Genomic DNA, 18,068 nt, shown 5'->3' on the forward strand with positions numbered 1-18,068 from the left:
ACAAAGACCCTGCTTAAAGCATTTATGAATAAGCTGGAAGAGTGGTGGATGAGACATGGCTTCTCTGAATAGGGGAGGGAGGACACAAAAAATAGCTGCTTTCATTGAGGGCAGGAAAGAGATTATTTCATTAGGAGCCAAACAGTGAGACTATCTCAGTACAAACAATTGTTTGGCTTGAAGACTCCATGTGGGTAATTACTCCAGCAAAGGCTCAGCTGGAATGGAACACGGAGCCTGCCAGGACCTAAGGATAGGGACTGACACAGGCTTAAGTGTCTGAATCATGGCTTTGGAATCCCAGAGCATCCCAGCAAAGATGCTCACCCTAATCAGCGAGAAGCACCATTCTGCACCCGACCGAGTGAAGAATGTGAATTTAAAACAGATGAGAAAAACTAGGGGTACTGGGAGCAAATTCAAAGTTATTAAAACTAAACTGATATTTTATAGCAAATGTAGCAAGTCCAAAGATTAGATTTCTTGGGAAATTGAATGCATTTCAATCACCACTTCAATGGCTAATAACAGGCTGGGTGGAGTTGGTGTGCAGGGAGGGACTGCTGAGCTAACAGCTGGGCAAATCATTTCAAAGTCAGCCAGGTGGACCTGATATTTTAAAACTTGATATTATAATTAAACCAATTTCCTAGTGACCTCACTTCAGGTAATATATGCAAACTTGGTTCTCAAGTTACTGTCTTCATCTCCTGGGGACATTTAGTTCTTTACATTTTTAGGTTACTTCAGGTTAACTTCCTCTTTGCAACAACCAGTATCTACTCATATATTTAAAAACAAAAACAAAACAAAAAACTAAAGCTGCAAAGTGAGCCTGCCCGCTGCGGGAGGGAAGGGGCCTGTGTTTAGAAGAAGCTACTCAAAAGGGTGATATGGTCATTGTCCAGTGAGATTGCTCTTCAACCTCCATCCCTAGGATAGACTCCCCACCCCACCACATTGACGAGGGATTTTTTTCCCCTAGAAAGCTGAAGGGATAACTATCATAATACTAGGTTCTGGATGCACACGACCCAGTCCCAATCCATAACTCACAATCCCAGGGCCTTCCTAAGTTGCTACCTGATAGCCTTTGCGAGTAAATGCTTTCATACATTTCTTTTTTTTTTTTTTTTTTTTTTTTGAGGCGGAGTCTCGCTCTGTCGCCCAGGCTGGAGTGCAGTGGCCGGATCTCGGCTCACTGCAAGCTCCGCCTCCCGGATTTACGCCATTCTCCTGCCTCAGCCTCCTGAGTAGCTGGGACTACAGGCGCCCGCCACCTCGCCCGGCTAGTTTTTTGTATTTTTTAGTAGAGACGGGGTTTCACTGTGTTAGCCAGGATGGTCTCGATCTCCTGACCTCGTGATCCGCCCGTCTCGGCCTCCCAAAGTGCTGGGATTACAGGCTTGAGCCACCGCGCCCGGCCTACTTTCATACATTTCAATCATTACCCTGACCAAGGCTAACAGCAGGCTGGTGGGTGTAGGCGTATAGGGACTGCAGAGCTAACAGCTGGGCAATCATTTCAAAGTTGGCCAGGTGGACTCAACATTTATAAATCTGACATGGTCATTAAAGTCACTCATAATCAAGTGTCGGCTCGGTGTATAGTACACACTTGATACATGCTTACTGATTAAACAGGGAATAAGCAATAGTAGAACAATATGAAAACTGGTATTAAAAACAGCCCATATTCAAATAGTCTCATCTTTGTCCCTCTAGACCAATGGCTCCCAACAGAAACAATTTCCCCTCAAGGGGCAATGCTGATGTCTAGAGACACTTTTGGTTGTCACAACTGGCAGAGGGGTGGGGAAGTGCTACTGGCATCTAGTGGGCAGAGGACAGGAATGCTGGCTTCTAAACATTCTAAAATGCCCTGGACAGTGCCCACAACAAGGAATTACCCAAAATGTCAATAGTCTGAGGTTGAGAAATCCTGCTCTAGAGGAACCATTTTTAAGCCATTTAGTTTGAAGTGAGACATAAGAATATGTCAGTTTTGTGGACAGGCCTCTTCTCTTGTTCTATAACAAACAGATACACATTTAGAGTATAAAATTCTAAAATTGTAACAAACCTTAGGAATGATCTAGTCTAAGCACAGTTGGAGAAACTAAGGCCTAGAGAGGTCAAGCCAGTTGCCCAAGTTCACAGAAGAAAGGATCCTCTGGACCAAACTTAGAATCACCTTTACACACCCAAACGTGTGTTATACATAGTAGATGCTCAATAATGGTCACGAAATTGATATCTTGTTCTTTAGGTGTTCTTTTTTTTTTTTTTTTAAGTTACAACATACAATTCACTCTGCTCCTGGGAATCTGAGACTGTTTGTGAAGACGAAGTTCCTCCCATCCACACTCCCCTTCCTCAAAAAGAAGCCCAGAAGGGAAAAACAGTGTAACGTACTAGAGCTCAAGACAGAGTGGCTGGCAGCAAATGTTTTTCCATTGTTTCCAGGGAAGCTCATGTCTTTCACCCAGGCAGAGGCTCTACACAAAACCTTCTAAGTGAGCAAATGAGCCCTTGTACAAGACCATGGACATGCGAATTTCTCTTTGCAACTCAGCACAGCAGCTTTCCTAACACACTGGGGAAGTCCCAACCAACGGCAAACAGATGGAAAATCAGTGCCAGTTTCACTGAATCACAACCACATCCAAACAAGCTAGAGAGCTTCCAGTTCTAAACAAACAGCAGAATCAAAATGAATTCTGGGATCAAAGTACAGATGGTTGGTTAGTCCAGTGGGTGCTGAATATCAGTCATCAAAACAGCCCTGGCTTAAGGGAGGAGAGCAAAAGATGGAGATTTGCCCTTTGAAAAGGAAAACATTCACCACGATGTTTCAAAACCTAGGGGTTTCAGAATAGAATACAATGAGGTAGAGGTCAAAGATATGGCACAAGGGGGTGGGGCAAAGATACCAGCCATGTGAATAGAAAGATCCTGCAAAGGGAACATTAGGCAGATGAACCCAGGGAAAGTCTGGCGGGGCAGGGCAGGGGAAAGGCAGGGGGAGGGGTATCACAATTTCAAAAAAGCCCAAGTAAGATTCTTTAAATTAAACAAACCTGTTCCATTGGGCACAAGGAGAGTTTCTAAAACTGCTGCAAGGCTATTAAATTCCACAGCACCTGAGAACAATGTCTAAATATTTACTCCCATCCCACAAAAGGGCTAAAGGGCTGCTATTTCAGCCTCCTGTTTCACTCTTCATGCTACATTTTTCCCAAGACGATGTGTCACACCAAAACCTCCTACTGAGAGGGCAGAGGATTCACTTCATGTCTAGCTCCAGCTTTCAAAGCAGCACAGGTGGCAGAAGCACAGAAATGAAATGGCACAAAGAAGCAATTACCACAAAGCAACCATGAGATTCACCTGTTCAGCTTCTTGGACTGTCACAGATCTTCAGCTATCTGGGCTAATAGTATGAGGGTGACTATCAAAAAACAAAACAAAGTAGATGACCTGAACACACATTAATAGAATAATGCTGCTCATAACAGTGACACAGACACTATGTGCCAGACACTGTGCATTAGGTATGCAGATAGATGTGAAAACACAGTCCCTGTCTTCATTTCCAGTCTAAGGCCCTTCTTCAAAAGAAATAATAATGCAGTAGCTGTTACCTCCTTTCTACTAATGTAGGACCTCTAATCCATCTTCCTAGAGGACTAAGTTTAAGTCAATGAGGACTATATGAACAACCTAAGATGCTAGTCATTGGCACAAGGGTATTTCTGCACATCAGGTATATAATGTGAAAGTGCCGGCCCATCTTGCTGTGATATGACCCATAAAGCTGTTCTTTATGCTCCTTATGTCCCTTATGTTCCTTACGTCCCTTCTGGAGAAACGAGGGTTCTCCCAAGTTCCCCATTCCTTGCCTTAGCAGACATCTACTGCAATGAAGCAGTTCAGAATAACGCCCAGAGCAAAGCCGTCTCTACGTGGGCTCAACCCAGAGAATCCCCCTGGTAACTTTTTCAATTAGAGGGCCCACTTGACTACTCAAATCTGAACACATAAATAACCCATCACTCTAACACCACCACAAAAATTTATACTTCCTTATTTGTATTGTTGAAAAGTTGAAAACTCAAATATTAACAATTGGGCAAGAGATAATAATGACATATTCTAATGATGGGATACAAAAAAGGTATTTAAATGTTTTTAACATCATGAAATAAGCTTATAATAAATGTTAAGCAAAAACGAATGATATAAAATCATTATGGTATAAGCTTAAGTAAATGGGTGATAAAAATTATGAAAAATAAGGCTGGGTGTGATGGTTGACGCCTGTAATCCCGGCACTCTGGCAGGCCAAGGCAGGCAGATGATGTGAGCTCAGGAGTTCGAGACTAGCCTGGGCAACATGGCAAAACCCTGTCTGTACTAAAAATACAAAAATTAGCTGGGCGTGGTGGTGTGCACCTGTAGTCCCAGCTACTCGGAAGGCTTAGCCAGAAGAACTGCTTGAGCCTGGTAGACAGAGGTTGCAGTGAGCTGAGATTGTGCCACTGTACTCCAGCTTGGGTGACGGAGCGAGAGACCTTGTCTCAAAAAAAAAAAGAATTATGAAAAATACCTTCAGCATCATTATATTTTTCATACTTTCCAGTGATTTTTATCATGGGGTATAGGTTTCATAATCATAAAAGATAAAGTTGTTGTTGTTGTTTCAAAAAAACAACCAGCATTTACTGATTATAAGCACAGGGATCCTCCCATCTCCCCAGCTCCTAAAATCCCGTAAGACAGAAAACAACTATGGCAACAAATCTTTCTTTCCTTAAATGTATGAGAAGTCTAATGAAACTGGGACCTATTTTTACTCTGCCCATAATATGGACCCTTGATCTGAGCCACTTGTGTCAGGCTACTTCTGTTGAGACTAGACTCAGAACAAGTTAGAATGCTCAGAGGAGCCAAGCTGGAGTCTTCCTGATTCCAATGTTGCATTTAATGAAGCTTCCTTTCTCTTTCATATAATCTGGGAATATTAATACTGTAGTCACACTACAGGCAAGACCTTTCCTCAAGTTTCTCCTCCATCTGTAACAGTTCCTCTAACCGAACTCTTCATGCCTACTTTCAGAGAGACAAAGTCAATCCCTGTTCCAAACAGCTAATCTTTCAGTAAAAATGATTTCAACATAGCAGAAGCACCTGCATCTCTTAATTCTTTCCTTCTCAAATCAGCTGTCACACTCAAATTGGTTTCCGTCAGCTCTGCTGTTTTCAGCTATTTTGAACAAAAGCATCATGGTAAGAACAGGGAGTTTCCTTCCTGTTTCTCTTCTCAGGGTTTGTGTCAGTTACAAGGAGTGATAAAGTGTCAACAACAACAAAAATACACCGATGCCCCCTTCTCTACAAGCTTTACACTACAGCATATGATGTCACCAGTTCACACAGAAAATCCTGTACAAAATTATTTTTGAAGGCATAGAACAAAAACAACCACCTAAATAATATTCAGACAAAATTTCCTTAACTCAAAACTAGAAACACTAGAGAACTATTTTCTAAATCCACACATTTGGGGACTTCCAGTTAGACAAGAAAAGAGGAAGTTAAACAACAAAATATACTGTGTGCGCACTTCAGACCAATGAGGTGAAGTAACACTGCAGGATTAACATGTAAACCCACATCTAAAGATGTAAGCTCTGTGGTAGACAGAGCCTGGGGATTTATGGTCTTCCATCACCAGCAACTGCTGCAAAAGACAGCATGGCTATTTGAAGAAAAGGAAAAGAAAAGGTGCTCTAATTGCTCAAATCACCATGCTAGGACACGCTTATCAGCTACAGCTGAGAGTAGGTCTCTCCCCCTCTCGCATTTGCTTCACTGTTTCAACACATCATAAAATGAGAGCATTACACATTTGGTTTGTGGGTGAGGGGAAATGACATGAGGCCTGAGGAACCCAGTTCTCGTTGTTTCAGATTAAGAAATTTCTTCTTGGAAGCTTCGACCTGAAATTTTTTTTTTAAAAAAAGCATTTTCCAAGTGAGCTTATGAAATCCAGAACTTAAAAAAACTGTATTCTATATGTGTTTAAAAGCAAACCAGAATTCCTACAGGAAATCTGTAAACTGAGGGGAAAAGAGGGCTATGGTCAACAAAACTTGTCAGAGAATCACTTAACATTAATTGAAAATGAAAAGAAGCAACAATAATAAAATTCTACTACTACCCAGTGACATGCTACAAAGGAGGGATTCCAGGGCAAGCTTCAGCCACACATGAGGGAGGATGGGGGATAAGGGGAAGAGCTGGACAAACTGAAGACGACCCCCAGAGCAACCTTACGCTGACGGATGGCCACAGCTGAGGCAGATCTGGCTCATCTCTGGGGCTGTCCACTGGGGAGAGACCTGCAGTTCAGCCATCAGTGGACCGGCATTCACAAAGCCTGTGGGGAAACACAGGATCCAGAAGAGTGGGGTAGGGAAGGAGAAAGTGTAGGAAACGGAATAGTCAAACATAGCAGTGAAATATTATGTTTATTAAATGTGAAGCTTCAAAAATGCATAGATGGATCTCTTAAGTTGAAATGGACCAGTTGAAAAGAACCGGTACTCTGGAAAGCAGTCTGATATGCTTTTTCAAATCCCAAATTACATTTTCATTACACCTGTGAATTATAGTAACCGCCTGCCAAGAGGAAATGAGTTTTTTGGAGAAAAGAAAGAAACAAGGAAACCTATGCAATTGTTACAGTTGGTAACTTCACTCAAACAATGAGAGTCCTTTATCTGTGGCCTCTGTGGGAAGTAACAGCCTAAAAGCAAACATACTCACACTGCACTGAAAACTCTGCTGGCCTAGTTCCACCAATTCCATTAATATAGCAAGGGCCCAAATGCAGGTGACCTGATTGACAAAAAAAGCACTTCTAGAAAGGGCTGAACTTGTCTCATATAACTCATTAGACACTTTTATAATCAAGAAGAAAACAAGTAGCCACAACTTGGAAAGCTCTGCCCTTAAATGGAGCAGCAGCAACATTCCTTACAAGACAAAATATTTTTTCAGGTCAGGGTAGAAGAAAACAGACCCAGTGATCTTGCCTGCCTCACCCAGTGCAAACTTATCTGAAGTTGTGGGGTAAAACAAACAAATCAGTAAGACTAGTCAAACTGACATGCAGCACAAGATAAAACAGCCACACCGCAGTCACCTTAACTATAAAGAAAAGACTGAGCTGAGGCCTGGGCTTGGTGGCTCACGTCTGCAATCCCAGCACTTTGGGAGGCCAAGGAGGGTGGATCACTTGAGGCCAGGAGTTTGAGACCAGCCTGGCCAATGTGGTGAGACCCTGTCTCTACTCTAAAAATACAAATAATTAGCTGAGCATGGAGGCACACACTTATAATCCCAGCTACCTGGAAGGCTGAGGCATGAAAATCACTTGAACCCGGGAGTCAGAGATGGCAGTGAGCTGAGACGGCATCAAAGTACTCCAGCCTTGGCAACAGAGCAAGACTCTGTCTCCAAAAAAACGAAAGAAAAAAAAAAAAAAAAAAAGAGTGAGCTGTACCATGTTTTAAGGCTGCAATCTTCAACATTCTCTGTGTATGGCTTCTGTGTTATTAATTCAAGCTGTCCAGTTGTAGATGTACTCAATGTGGATACACCATACCTAAGACTTCTCAGAATTGACAGGGTGGGAACTTATTTTCTGAGTAACCTAAGTTGCTCCTGGCAGCAGCCAACAGTCAAATACATTTCAATATAGGAGCCAATTTGCCTAGTCATACCCCCTAAGTATATAAACTATGACTGAGTTGTTACATTACTTGCTGGGACTAATAATTGTTTCACCAACAGTCAAGATCCTTTAGAAGCACTCAATGTTGTATCCGCCGGAAAACCTTCTGTTCTCTTGTCCAAAATAATTCAAATACTATAAGGGGAAAGAAATTACATCTTGGAGAATTCAGTGCCTTTGTGTCTTTGCCTGTTTGCGCTGGGATCACAGGGAACTACATCTCCCAGGCTCCCTTTGCCAACTGATTTCGGGATAAGTTCCATCAACGGGAGGCACTGACGAGGATAAGAGGCAGGAGCAGGGAGCAGCCAGGGTAATACACTCTCTCACTCGGCCTAGTTCCAGCTCTCACCAGACAGCTCCTCTTTCCATGCTTCCGCTCACACCAGACCACAGGGACTTCCAGCCCTTGGTGACACCAGTGCACCGTCTATTTTCCTTGTGGGCACAGTAGTTCCCAGGCATTGCTAATCGATGGGGTGCCTCACCAGCCCGTTTAGCTTCTTGGCTTTTCTAGCAACCGTGTAACCTATTCCCTATTTTAAATTCCCTCTGCTTATAAGACCAACAGTGGCTTCTGTTCCTGACTGGTCCTTGACTGACATAGGGCCTTCCAAACATATTTCAAAACTTATTTTTCAGAAAATTAATAGCTTTCCTAAGAATTAAAACAATTATTCAGATAACCTAGAAAAGGTATCTTCTAATATGAAACAAAACATTTACAGATGACAAAATCAATTCATGCATTCAAACAAATATTTACTGAGAGCTTGGTCTGTGCCAAGCACTGTTCTAGGTACTGGGAATACTACAGTGAACAAAACAGGTATAGACCCCTATCCCCTAGCTTACATTCTAGGGACGGGTAAAGTGTGGCACATTACAATTTTTAAAATTAGCCAATACAGGACTGTTGCTTTAACAATAGAGGAATTTGATAACAGTGGATTAACTTTAAGGTGTTCTACTCTACAAAGACTTGGTTCTTACCTTTTCAATGTGGTATGAACTGTCACATTCCAGGGGCCAATACAGAACTTCTTTAAAGCTAGTATCTAGTTAAACTGGCCACTTGATCAAAGAGGAGTACAACTGTGATAAGGATTTAAACAGACACAATAACAAAAGATAGGCACTGTGTGCTTACAGTGTAAAGCATATGTATGTTTTATGCAGATTCTTGCTTGGCATCATTTTTACAGGAAATACCATTTGGAGGAACTGAGTCTGACTCAATTTAATAAGTCACTTTATTCCTTCTCTGTAGCGCAAGTAGAGTCCATCAACATAACATATACAGCCAGTGGCAATGTACATAACAAGTAGAATGTTGCAGTCACTGATTGCATGACACAATTTCCAAGATGGAATTTTCAGGCAGAAGAACAGAAACAGACAATGACTCATGTGGTGAACAGTTATATAGACAACTGTGCCCAAGAAAGCTGCCACCTACATACCATAATGACATCAGATGAAAAATGCAGAAAGAAGGTAGTTTTCTAATTTATCTAGAAAAAAAAAGATTTGCTGAAAAGTATATATACTGAGAGATGAGACTGCTGCTACCTGTTTATGCATCCTAAGCACTGAGCAACCAGGAGCACACATCAGGTATTCCAAATATGACCTGCTTGAGCCTAAGAGCATGTTCAGCCTCAAAAATCAACATCATGAGCTCCAGAAATAACATAATATCTACTTCTGGCACTTCACTAGACTTATGCTAAAATAATTTAACGTACCCACAAAGGTACATTTCAATGGAGAATTTATGGGCACCGTGCTCAGACCTTTCTTACTATTCAGCGATTAGGAAGCGTTTCATGCCTGCAATATTTATAACCCCATGTGAATAGCAGGTGGACCTACAATACTATGGGCTTCTTATACAACAGGAAGTCTAAAGCATAGTGCATATTCAAAATCTCTATGTCACGGAGCAAGTCAACCACAGAGCTCAGGTTTTAACCTTACAGGATCCTAACTACCTATCAAACTCTACTCCTCATTACTCCTCAAAATGCAGTCAAAATATACTAAAGAATCCCCCACACACACACACACACAAAACAGTGCACCTCGGAGGCTTTACACATTCTGTTCCCTCTTCCTAGAATGCAAAGTTCCCTAAATTCACTAGGCAAGTCATGCTTATCCTTTAAGACACAGCCTACTTTTCTCTTTGAAGCCATGACTTCCTGAGGAAGACTTATTTGCCTTCTTCGGTGCTTTCATTTCTCCCTGTATACCATGCCACAATAATTTCTATATTGCATCATTTATATTTGTACACATCTGCTTCCCCATTTGACCGTAAAATCCTTGAGACCAAAAACCCTTTCTTTTAATCTATATATCCTGGTACAATGTCTGAGAAAAAGTAGGTAGTAAGTGCTTAAGAAACATTTTCTGAATGACTATATGTAGTAGGGGATCTCAGGCTTGCGAAGTTCCCCTAAAAGATATTACATTTTCTATTCTTCATCTCACTGGCACCAAATGATATTTAAAGGGCAAGGAGAACAAATACGAAAGTATCTCTCAGGGAACAGGTTTAATACGTTGACATTAAAAGACAATCTAATGGGGATTTTGATAAATCACTTTCAGTAAAACTGTATCAATCTAAGCATGACTGTCAAGAGTTACAGTGCACTAGCTGTAAAAACCCAGAAATGTATGTGATCTTGGCTAGAGAAAGGCATTTAACAATTAGAAATGGAAGCAGAACTCCTTCTGTTGTTTAGCTCCATTGGAATTTTTACTTTTTAAAAGGTGCCACAGACTGAACGTGGTGGCTCACGCCTGTAATCCCAGCACTTTGAGAGGCTAAGGTGGGCGGATCACCTGAGGTCAGGGGTTCGAGACCAGTCTGGCCAATATGATGAAACTCTGTCTCTACTAAAAATACAAAATATTAGCTGGGTGTGGTGGAAGGAGCCTGTAATCCCAGCTACTCGGGAGGCTGAGGCAGGAGAATTGCTTGAACCCGGGAAGTGGAGGTTGCAGTGAGCCAAGACTGCGCCACTGCACTCCAGCCTGGGCAACAGAGCGAGACTCCATCTCAAAAGAAAAAAAAAGTGCCACAGATACAGCTGAAATAATTTAAAATTGATAGGAAAGTTCATTTCTAAGGAATATTTAATAAGCAATGACTTGGCTATCAACAGAAAACAAATGTAAAGCAAAGCTAAAGATTAATGTACATGAGTTGAAATTTAAGACAACTATGAGAAAATTTCTACACAAAGAAATTCCCTGGTCTAATCTTCCATACGAGTTTGAAATCAGGAAACATCCAGAGACCATCCTCAAGGGTACCATAAAGCACATTTTTGCAAAAATGCCAGAACTCCATATATAGAAAATGGTTTTGGCTTAAAGACTAGGGAATTACTGGGTGAGTCATTCTAACTGTGGCTTCCAGTAACCAGACTATCTTAAGGGAATAAAGTCAAACGTAAAACTAATAAAATCAAGATAAAAAAATTTATGATCAGCAATGGTGAAAATAAATAATGCAGACATTTGTGTAACACATTAGCTTACAAAGCACTTTCGTTTTTCAAACTAGGAAAATTAAACTGAGAAAGTTAGGTGTATGTGGAATCAGGTCACCAAGCTGCAATAGGCAAAGTAAAGGAGTTTAACTAGCTGTTTCAACACGAAGTCTACAGACTCTTCCATTATTCTGCCTCTCTGCCATCTTAACGGTAGGCTTATATGTGTCTATGGGCCTAGGACACTTTCTAAGATGCCTTCAAAGAGAACAGAGTCCACTGGGCGTGGTGGCTTGTGCCTGTAATCCCAGCATTTTGGGAGGCCAAGGTGGGCAGATCACTTGAGGTCAGGAGTTCGAGACCAGCCTTGACAACATGGTGAAACCTTGTCTCTGCTAAAAATATAAAAGTTAGTCAGGTGCCTGTAATCCCCACTACTCAGGAGGCTGAGGCAGGAGAACTTGACCCCAGGAGGTGGAGTTTGCAGTGAGCCAAAATAGCGCCATTGCACTTAGCAAGACTCCGTCTCAAAAAAAAGAGAGAGAGAGAGCAGTGTCTTCCAAATCATTTAAGAATATCTTTCAACTTAATCAAGATAACTTGGTCGTAGCCTTAGAAAACACCTTCAAAGAGCAAAGCACTCCTCAATGTGCATGGAAAGTGAATGCTCTCCATGTTCTATTGATTGAAGAATGCAGATGTCAAGAGCTGTGGGTAATATGCTACCGTTTGCATAAAAGCACTGCAAAGAAACATATTTAAATGTTGTTGTTTGTCTACGCATATATTATCTCTTAAAAGTCACGTAAGAAATTGCCAACAATGGGCTAGGTATGGTGGTTCACACCTGTAATCCCAGCACTTTGTGAGGCCGAGGCGAGTCGATCACCCGAGGTCAGGAGGTCGAGGCCAGCCTGACCAACATGGTGAAACCCCATCTCTATTAAAAATAGAGGGCGCCCAGCTACTTGGGAGGCTGAGGCAGGAGAATCACTTGAACCCGGGAGGAAGAGGTTACAGTGAGCCAAGATCTCGCCGTTGCACTCCAGCCTGGGCGACAAAAGCAAAACTCTGTCTCACACACACACACACACAAAAAAAAAAAAAAAAAGGAAAAGAAAAGAAATTGCCAACAATGGTTACTTCCAGGGAGGGAAAATGGTGGCTCAGAGATGAGGGACAGGAGAATGATTTTATACTGTACATATTCCCCTTTGGACCTTTTGAATTTTGAACTACATGAAAGTGCTACTTTTTTCAAAAAGTAAATTTAAATGTAAATTTAAAAATATACAATAGAAGTTGGAACACAGGCAGTGTTGGGTGGGGTGAAACATTTCAGAGATAGGATGTAGCAGAAGAAGGGAAAAGCAAAAACTTATTACACTTTCTGTCAGACTCTAGAATTTCATATGGTGTTTCAGTCTGAGGTAAATATTCCTCAAGATGATCAAATGTCTTGTACTTTTAACTCTTTGCTCTGCCGGGTATGATGTGTCACACCTGTAATCCCAGCACTTTGGGAGGCTGAGACGGGAGGACTCCTTGAGCCCAGGAGTTAGAACCAGCCTGAGAAACATAGTGAGACCCTGTCTCAATTGCAGACAATCCAGTAAATGAATAAATACATCTTTGCCCATCAAACAGCTCTTAATTTCTCACAAACCTTGACACTAAGAAAGGAGTGTCCCAATAGTGGACAAAAATATTTAGGTCATCAGAAAGTTATAGTCAGCCCTCTGTTAGAAATGGATTCTGCAACTGTGGATTCAACCAACTGCAGATTGAAAATATTCGAAAACATGGCTGGGTCCTGTGGCACATGCCTGTAGTCCCAGCACTTTGGAAGGCTAAGTGGGAGGATAGATTGAGTCTGAGGCTACAGTGAGCTATAATTGCACCACTGCACTCCAGCCTGGGCGGCAGAGCAAGACCCTGTCTCAAAAAAAAAAAAAAAAAGAAAATATTCAGTAAAAAATGGATGGTTGCATCTGTACAGAACATGTGCAGACTTTTTTCCTTGTCATTATTCCCTAAATGATACAGAGTAACAACTACTGGCATAGCATTAACATTGTATTAGGTATTATAAGTAATCTAGAGATGATTTAAAGTATAAGGGAGGATGTGTAAAAGTTATATGCAAGCACTACGCCATTTGTATCAGGGACTCGAGCATCTGTGGATTTCAATACCCCAGAAGGTTCCTGGAGCCTTTCCCCCATGGATGCCAAAGGACAACTGTAGATCCTTTCATAGTAAATAAGACAGTGTCCAGTTTAAAACATAGTCTCTGAAGGGGTGGCTTAGCAGTTATTCCTGACACACCGATAAAATCTGGAACTGCAGAGCTAGAAGTTAAATCTTGGACCAGTATGACCCTAAGTACAAAGGAAGTATGATCCATATCCAAAAATGGAACCCAGCCTCAATAAATCAGCCAGAGTAACCATTCACATATCTGGAATTTTCAGTAGTTTTGTCCTCTGTTCTATCACTACCTAAGTCAATTCAAAAGCTCACCCTAAAAGTCACGTTAACCCCAGGGCTTTGGGTAATGAAGAAATCACATCTTGAGCCTAGAGCAAATCATAGCATTTCTTAAAAAGGCAGCACCAAAGAAGTTTCCTTTCCCACACTGAAATTACTGGAATGGCTTCGTGGCCCCAGAAACTGGTGAGACTCGTGCCCAAGCAAGTTAAAAACCCCAGGATCAACAAAACTTGTACAAAGTAAAAAGAACACATGCTTGTTCTCTATTCTGATGCTTATTTGTTTTGTTTTGTTTTGTTTTTGAGACGGGGTCTTGCTCTCTTTCCCAGGCTGGAGCGCAGTGGCACTCGATCATGACTCACTGCAGCTTCGACCTCCTGGGCTCAGGTGCCCAGGTGATCCTCCTGCCTCAGCCTCCTGAGTAGCTGGGACCACAGATGCGCACCACCATACCCAACTAATTTCTAAATTATTTGTAGCGACAAGGTCACACTATGTTGCCCAGACTGGTCTTGAACTCCTGGACTCAACTGATCCTCCATCCTCGGCCTCTCAAAGTGCTGGGATTACAGGTTTGAGCCACCACACCCAGCCTCTATTCTGAAGTTTAAATCACATACCTTAAAAGTCAACTAATAAGTGTTTCTAAATAAGTATAGGAATTTAAAAATAAAAGTCATTGCCAAAGAGTTATATTTTGGAACACTGCAAAAATGCCTGCTCATAGCTCTACAGTCTATGCCACATCATCTAACTGGATATTAATAGATGAGCAATCACTCACCATATCCTATACAGTTAACTTCCAATTTTTCAGGAAAGGACACAGGAATACAGGTAAATAAACTGAAACCCAATTCTCATTTTAGCCAACACTTTTTAAATTCCTCCTCCAATGAAATGTATTTTTTTATCAGCACTAACAGGTAACAATTTATTGATCCAAACATCTTTTCCTTCAACAATGTGATAGTTGTCCAAATGATCATTATGACAACCGAAATTAGAAAATAGTAGGGGAAAAAGAGTGAGAGGGCTTTGAGGGGTGGAATGGGATAGATAATTCATAAATTGGATAAACAGAGGCCCCAACAAATGCCTATTTGTCATAGTCGAAAGATAACTGACCCATTATCATCTCATTTTTAATACAATGACCAAGTCACTGAAGCCACCCGGTAAAATGTAAAACGAACTTTTGAAAAGAAATTGTTTGAGGATCCAGGAGTCTACCATCAACAGTAGTTAATAAAGTTTACAAGCCAGCAGTTACTAGTTCTCATTAAGAATTAACTGATATTTCATAACCTGATCCCCAGTAAGCTTATTAATAAAAAGCAATGGAAATTTGGGGCTGGGTGTGGTGACTCACGCCTGTAATCCCAGCACTTTGGGAGGCCGAGACGGGTAGATGACCTGAGGTCAGGAGTTCGAGACCAACCTGGCCAACATGGTGAAACCCTGTCTCTACTAAAAATACAAAAATCAGCTGAGCATGGTGGTGGGCACCTGTAATCTCAGGTACTGGGGAGGCTCAGGCAGGAGAGTCCCTTGAACCCCTGAGGCGGAGTTTGCAGTGAGCCGAGATTACGCCATTGCACTCCACCCTGGGCGACAAGAGTGAAAATCTGTCTCAAAAAAATAAAAATAAAAAATAAAATAAATAAAAAGCAATGGAAATTTGGAGGAAGAAGTAGTGAATCAGCCTCTCTCTTCTATATGCTGTATTTTATTGGAATATGAGTAAGTACAAGGGTAATATGAGAAATGGCGGGGGGGTTCTAGTCACCAAAATGGCATCTGACTCTCCAAATGCAGCAATGCTCATTCCAGTGGGTGCTTCACTGTGACTCAAGATTTGTCACATGAGGACATAAGGGAATTTGAATAAAGCCAAGATACGCTCCTAAAATCAATCGACTCTTCCAATAGATTTAACAGAAGATCTAACAGTAATCAACCTATAAGACACTAACCTACTCAACATAAATTGATTCTAAAATACTTTTTAAAATGAATTATTGCTAATGCAAAAAGTCATGAAATAAGTCTAGGAATTTGTTTTCCTAATGGCACTTCCATTTATGTATTGGTAGAGGTCACCAAAACACATTACTAGGTGTCCATGTATCATTCCCCTGTTCTCCTTTTATAACCTTATTCTTCAAAAATAAAAGGTAATTAAGTGAAAGCATCAATTAAGTATTTCCTTCCTTTCTCAAAACATATAAATACAAATATAACTGAATCTTTGTTTTATAGTATATGCCACTACGCTATACGGCAAACAACCCTGGCAAATCCACTGCATAGTCGCCCTCAAATTATAACTATTCATTTCTCCCCAACCAAAGGGAAAATAATTTTCCCAACTCCTCCAATTATATGCCAAAAGAATTAGAAAATACGGAAAAAAAGATTCACAGCGGCTTGTATAAGTGTCAAGTGCCAACATTTCACTAATAACCAAGATTTCCTATTGTACAGACTTTTAATTGTATCAAATCATGTATCTTCTAGGGCACAGAAAACAAAGACTAAATGGTTCTGCCAATTTACAATGATCATATTTCACCTTTAGAAGTGTAATCACCATAGAAGCAACGAACTCATCGAATTCATCTTTCTGTCTCCACTGATTAAACGGATCCTGCACTACAGGCATAATCGGCTAGTTTCTGCCACCACTCATACATAGGCCTCCAAAGCACTCTACAAGCCAGGGCTAGGCTGTCTAGAAATCCGCACTGTGTCACTGCATAAGGCAGTTTCCCACTGCACACATCCAGGAGGAATAAAACCACCTAAGCACTCTTGTCAGATCTTAGCAAGGCTGCAAAATGACAGGAGTTGCTAACCAAAGAGCAGGCAGCAACAATCATCACCTTTAAAAATCATTTAAGCAGTTTTCCTCTCCGCCATCTCACTTCCCTCCTCCTCGTCGTCATTCTCTCTCTTTCACACACACACACACACACACACACACACACACACACACACACGCACGCACTGCAGTTCATCCCCAGCTTTGCAAGTGACATGCTGGGAGCTCTGGACTGACAGCCGGCCCAGAACTCATTCAGGGCCCTCAAATAGAGACATTCTCACCTGAACACGCCAGGCAACTTCCACCCGCACCATCACTTCCATCCTCCCCGACACACACACACTCGCCCTCGCAAGCTCTCCCCACACCAATCCCCGAGCAGCAGAAAGCCCAGCAGGCTCATTGCAAGCGCAGCACGCGTTACCACTTATAAGCCGAGTTGGGCGGCCTAAGCTCCAGAAACCTCTTCAAGCAGCCCACCCCCACCACCCCGACGCGGCTGGACCCCTGGCCCGCCAGGTGGGATGCGCTACCTTTGGACTGGCAATCCGCACAAAACTTGTTATCCTCCTCCAGCAGCAGGTTGGCCAGGACAGCCTGGTACCGATCCACGTCCTTCACCGACTTGCCTGTCATGGCCAGGGTGCCGGCGGGGGCAGAGGGCGACGCGCCCTCCTCGCCCCCAGAGACCCCTGCCTCAGTCCGGGGGTGAGGACTCCCGGTCCCCCGCCCAGGGGCAAATCCTGAGCGGGGAGAGCCCTCTCCTCTGGCCCCGCCGGACGCCCCTTCCCGGGTCGGCGGCGTCCGTCCCCCACTCCGCAGCCCCTCGGCGCGGCGCCCCTTGGCGGGCTTAGGGACAGGCCCGCGTCCAGGAGAGGCTGCGGGGCCAGAGACCCTCAGCCCAGGAAAAGGCAGACCACGAGCCTCCTGGGTGCCGGACGCAGAAATGACCCTCTGGCCGGTCTGTCTGCTGGCCTTGCGTCCCGCGCCTCGGTTTCCCTGGCAGCTGCCGTCAGCTCCGCTACCACCTCCGCCGCCTACTTCCGGCAGCTCTTCCTCCCCACCTCCACCCTGCCCAGCCCGCGCATGCGCCCCGCCCCCACCGCGCCGCACTGGGCTCTTCCTTCAGCTCCGCCTCTCGGCAACCAATCGGTGGAGAAGCGGGGGGCGGGGCTTGGGTGGGGGCGGAGGGAAGGGGTGGGCACGCCTCCTGCGTGTCCTTGGAAGAGAATGAATGGAGCCTGGTAGAAAGGGAGTGGAGGGAATGGAAGAAAGTGAAGGAAGACAACAACTAACACTTACTGAGCTCTTACTATGCGCTAGGCACTGTGTTAAGCGCTTTACATGAATTATCCCAATATAATCCTCACAACAACCCTATGAATTACTTATCATCCTTATGTAACCTAAGGGTTGTGGATACCCCAAAGTCCTCCAGCTT

At 42.8% G+C, this 18,068-nt stretch overlaps 1 protein-coding gene across 4 annotated transcripts in view; it reads right to left on the reverse strand.

Annotated features, from left to right (window-relative positions):
- Positions 1–17,659, reverse strand: part of SMAP2 (small ArfGAP2) — a 48,896-nt gene extending 31,237 nt beyond the window's left edge. For 3 of the 4 annotated variants that reach the window (XM_074011141.1, XM_045373651.3, XM_005543835.5), the window contains exon 1: positions 17,161–17,659. Coding sequence is in view for 2 of the 4 variants with exons in the window: in XM_005543835.5 (XP_005543892.1) it covers positions 17,161–17,263 (103 nt within the window). In the remaining 2 variants the exon portion in view is untranslated. Of the gene's footprint in view, positions 1–16,685; positions 16,969–17,160 lie in introns of those variants that run through there. The other variant, XM_065524570.2, reaches the window with a different exon arrangement.
- Between the last annotated feature and the right edge of the window lie 409 nt (positions 17,660–18,068).

Source organism: Macaca fascicularis, chromosome 1 (genome assembly GCF_037993035.2).
Source record: "Macaca fascicularis isolate 582-1 chromosome 1, T2T-MFA8v1.1".
In the NCBI taxonomy this organism is placed as follows: Eukaryota; Metazoa; Chordata; class Mammalia; order Primates; family Cercopithecidae; genus Macaca; species Macaca fascicularis.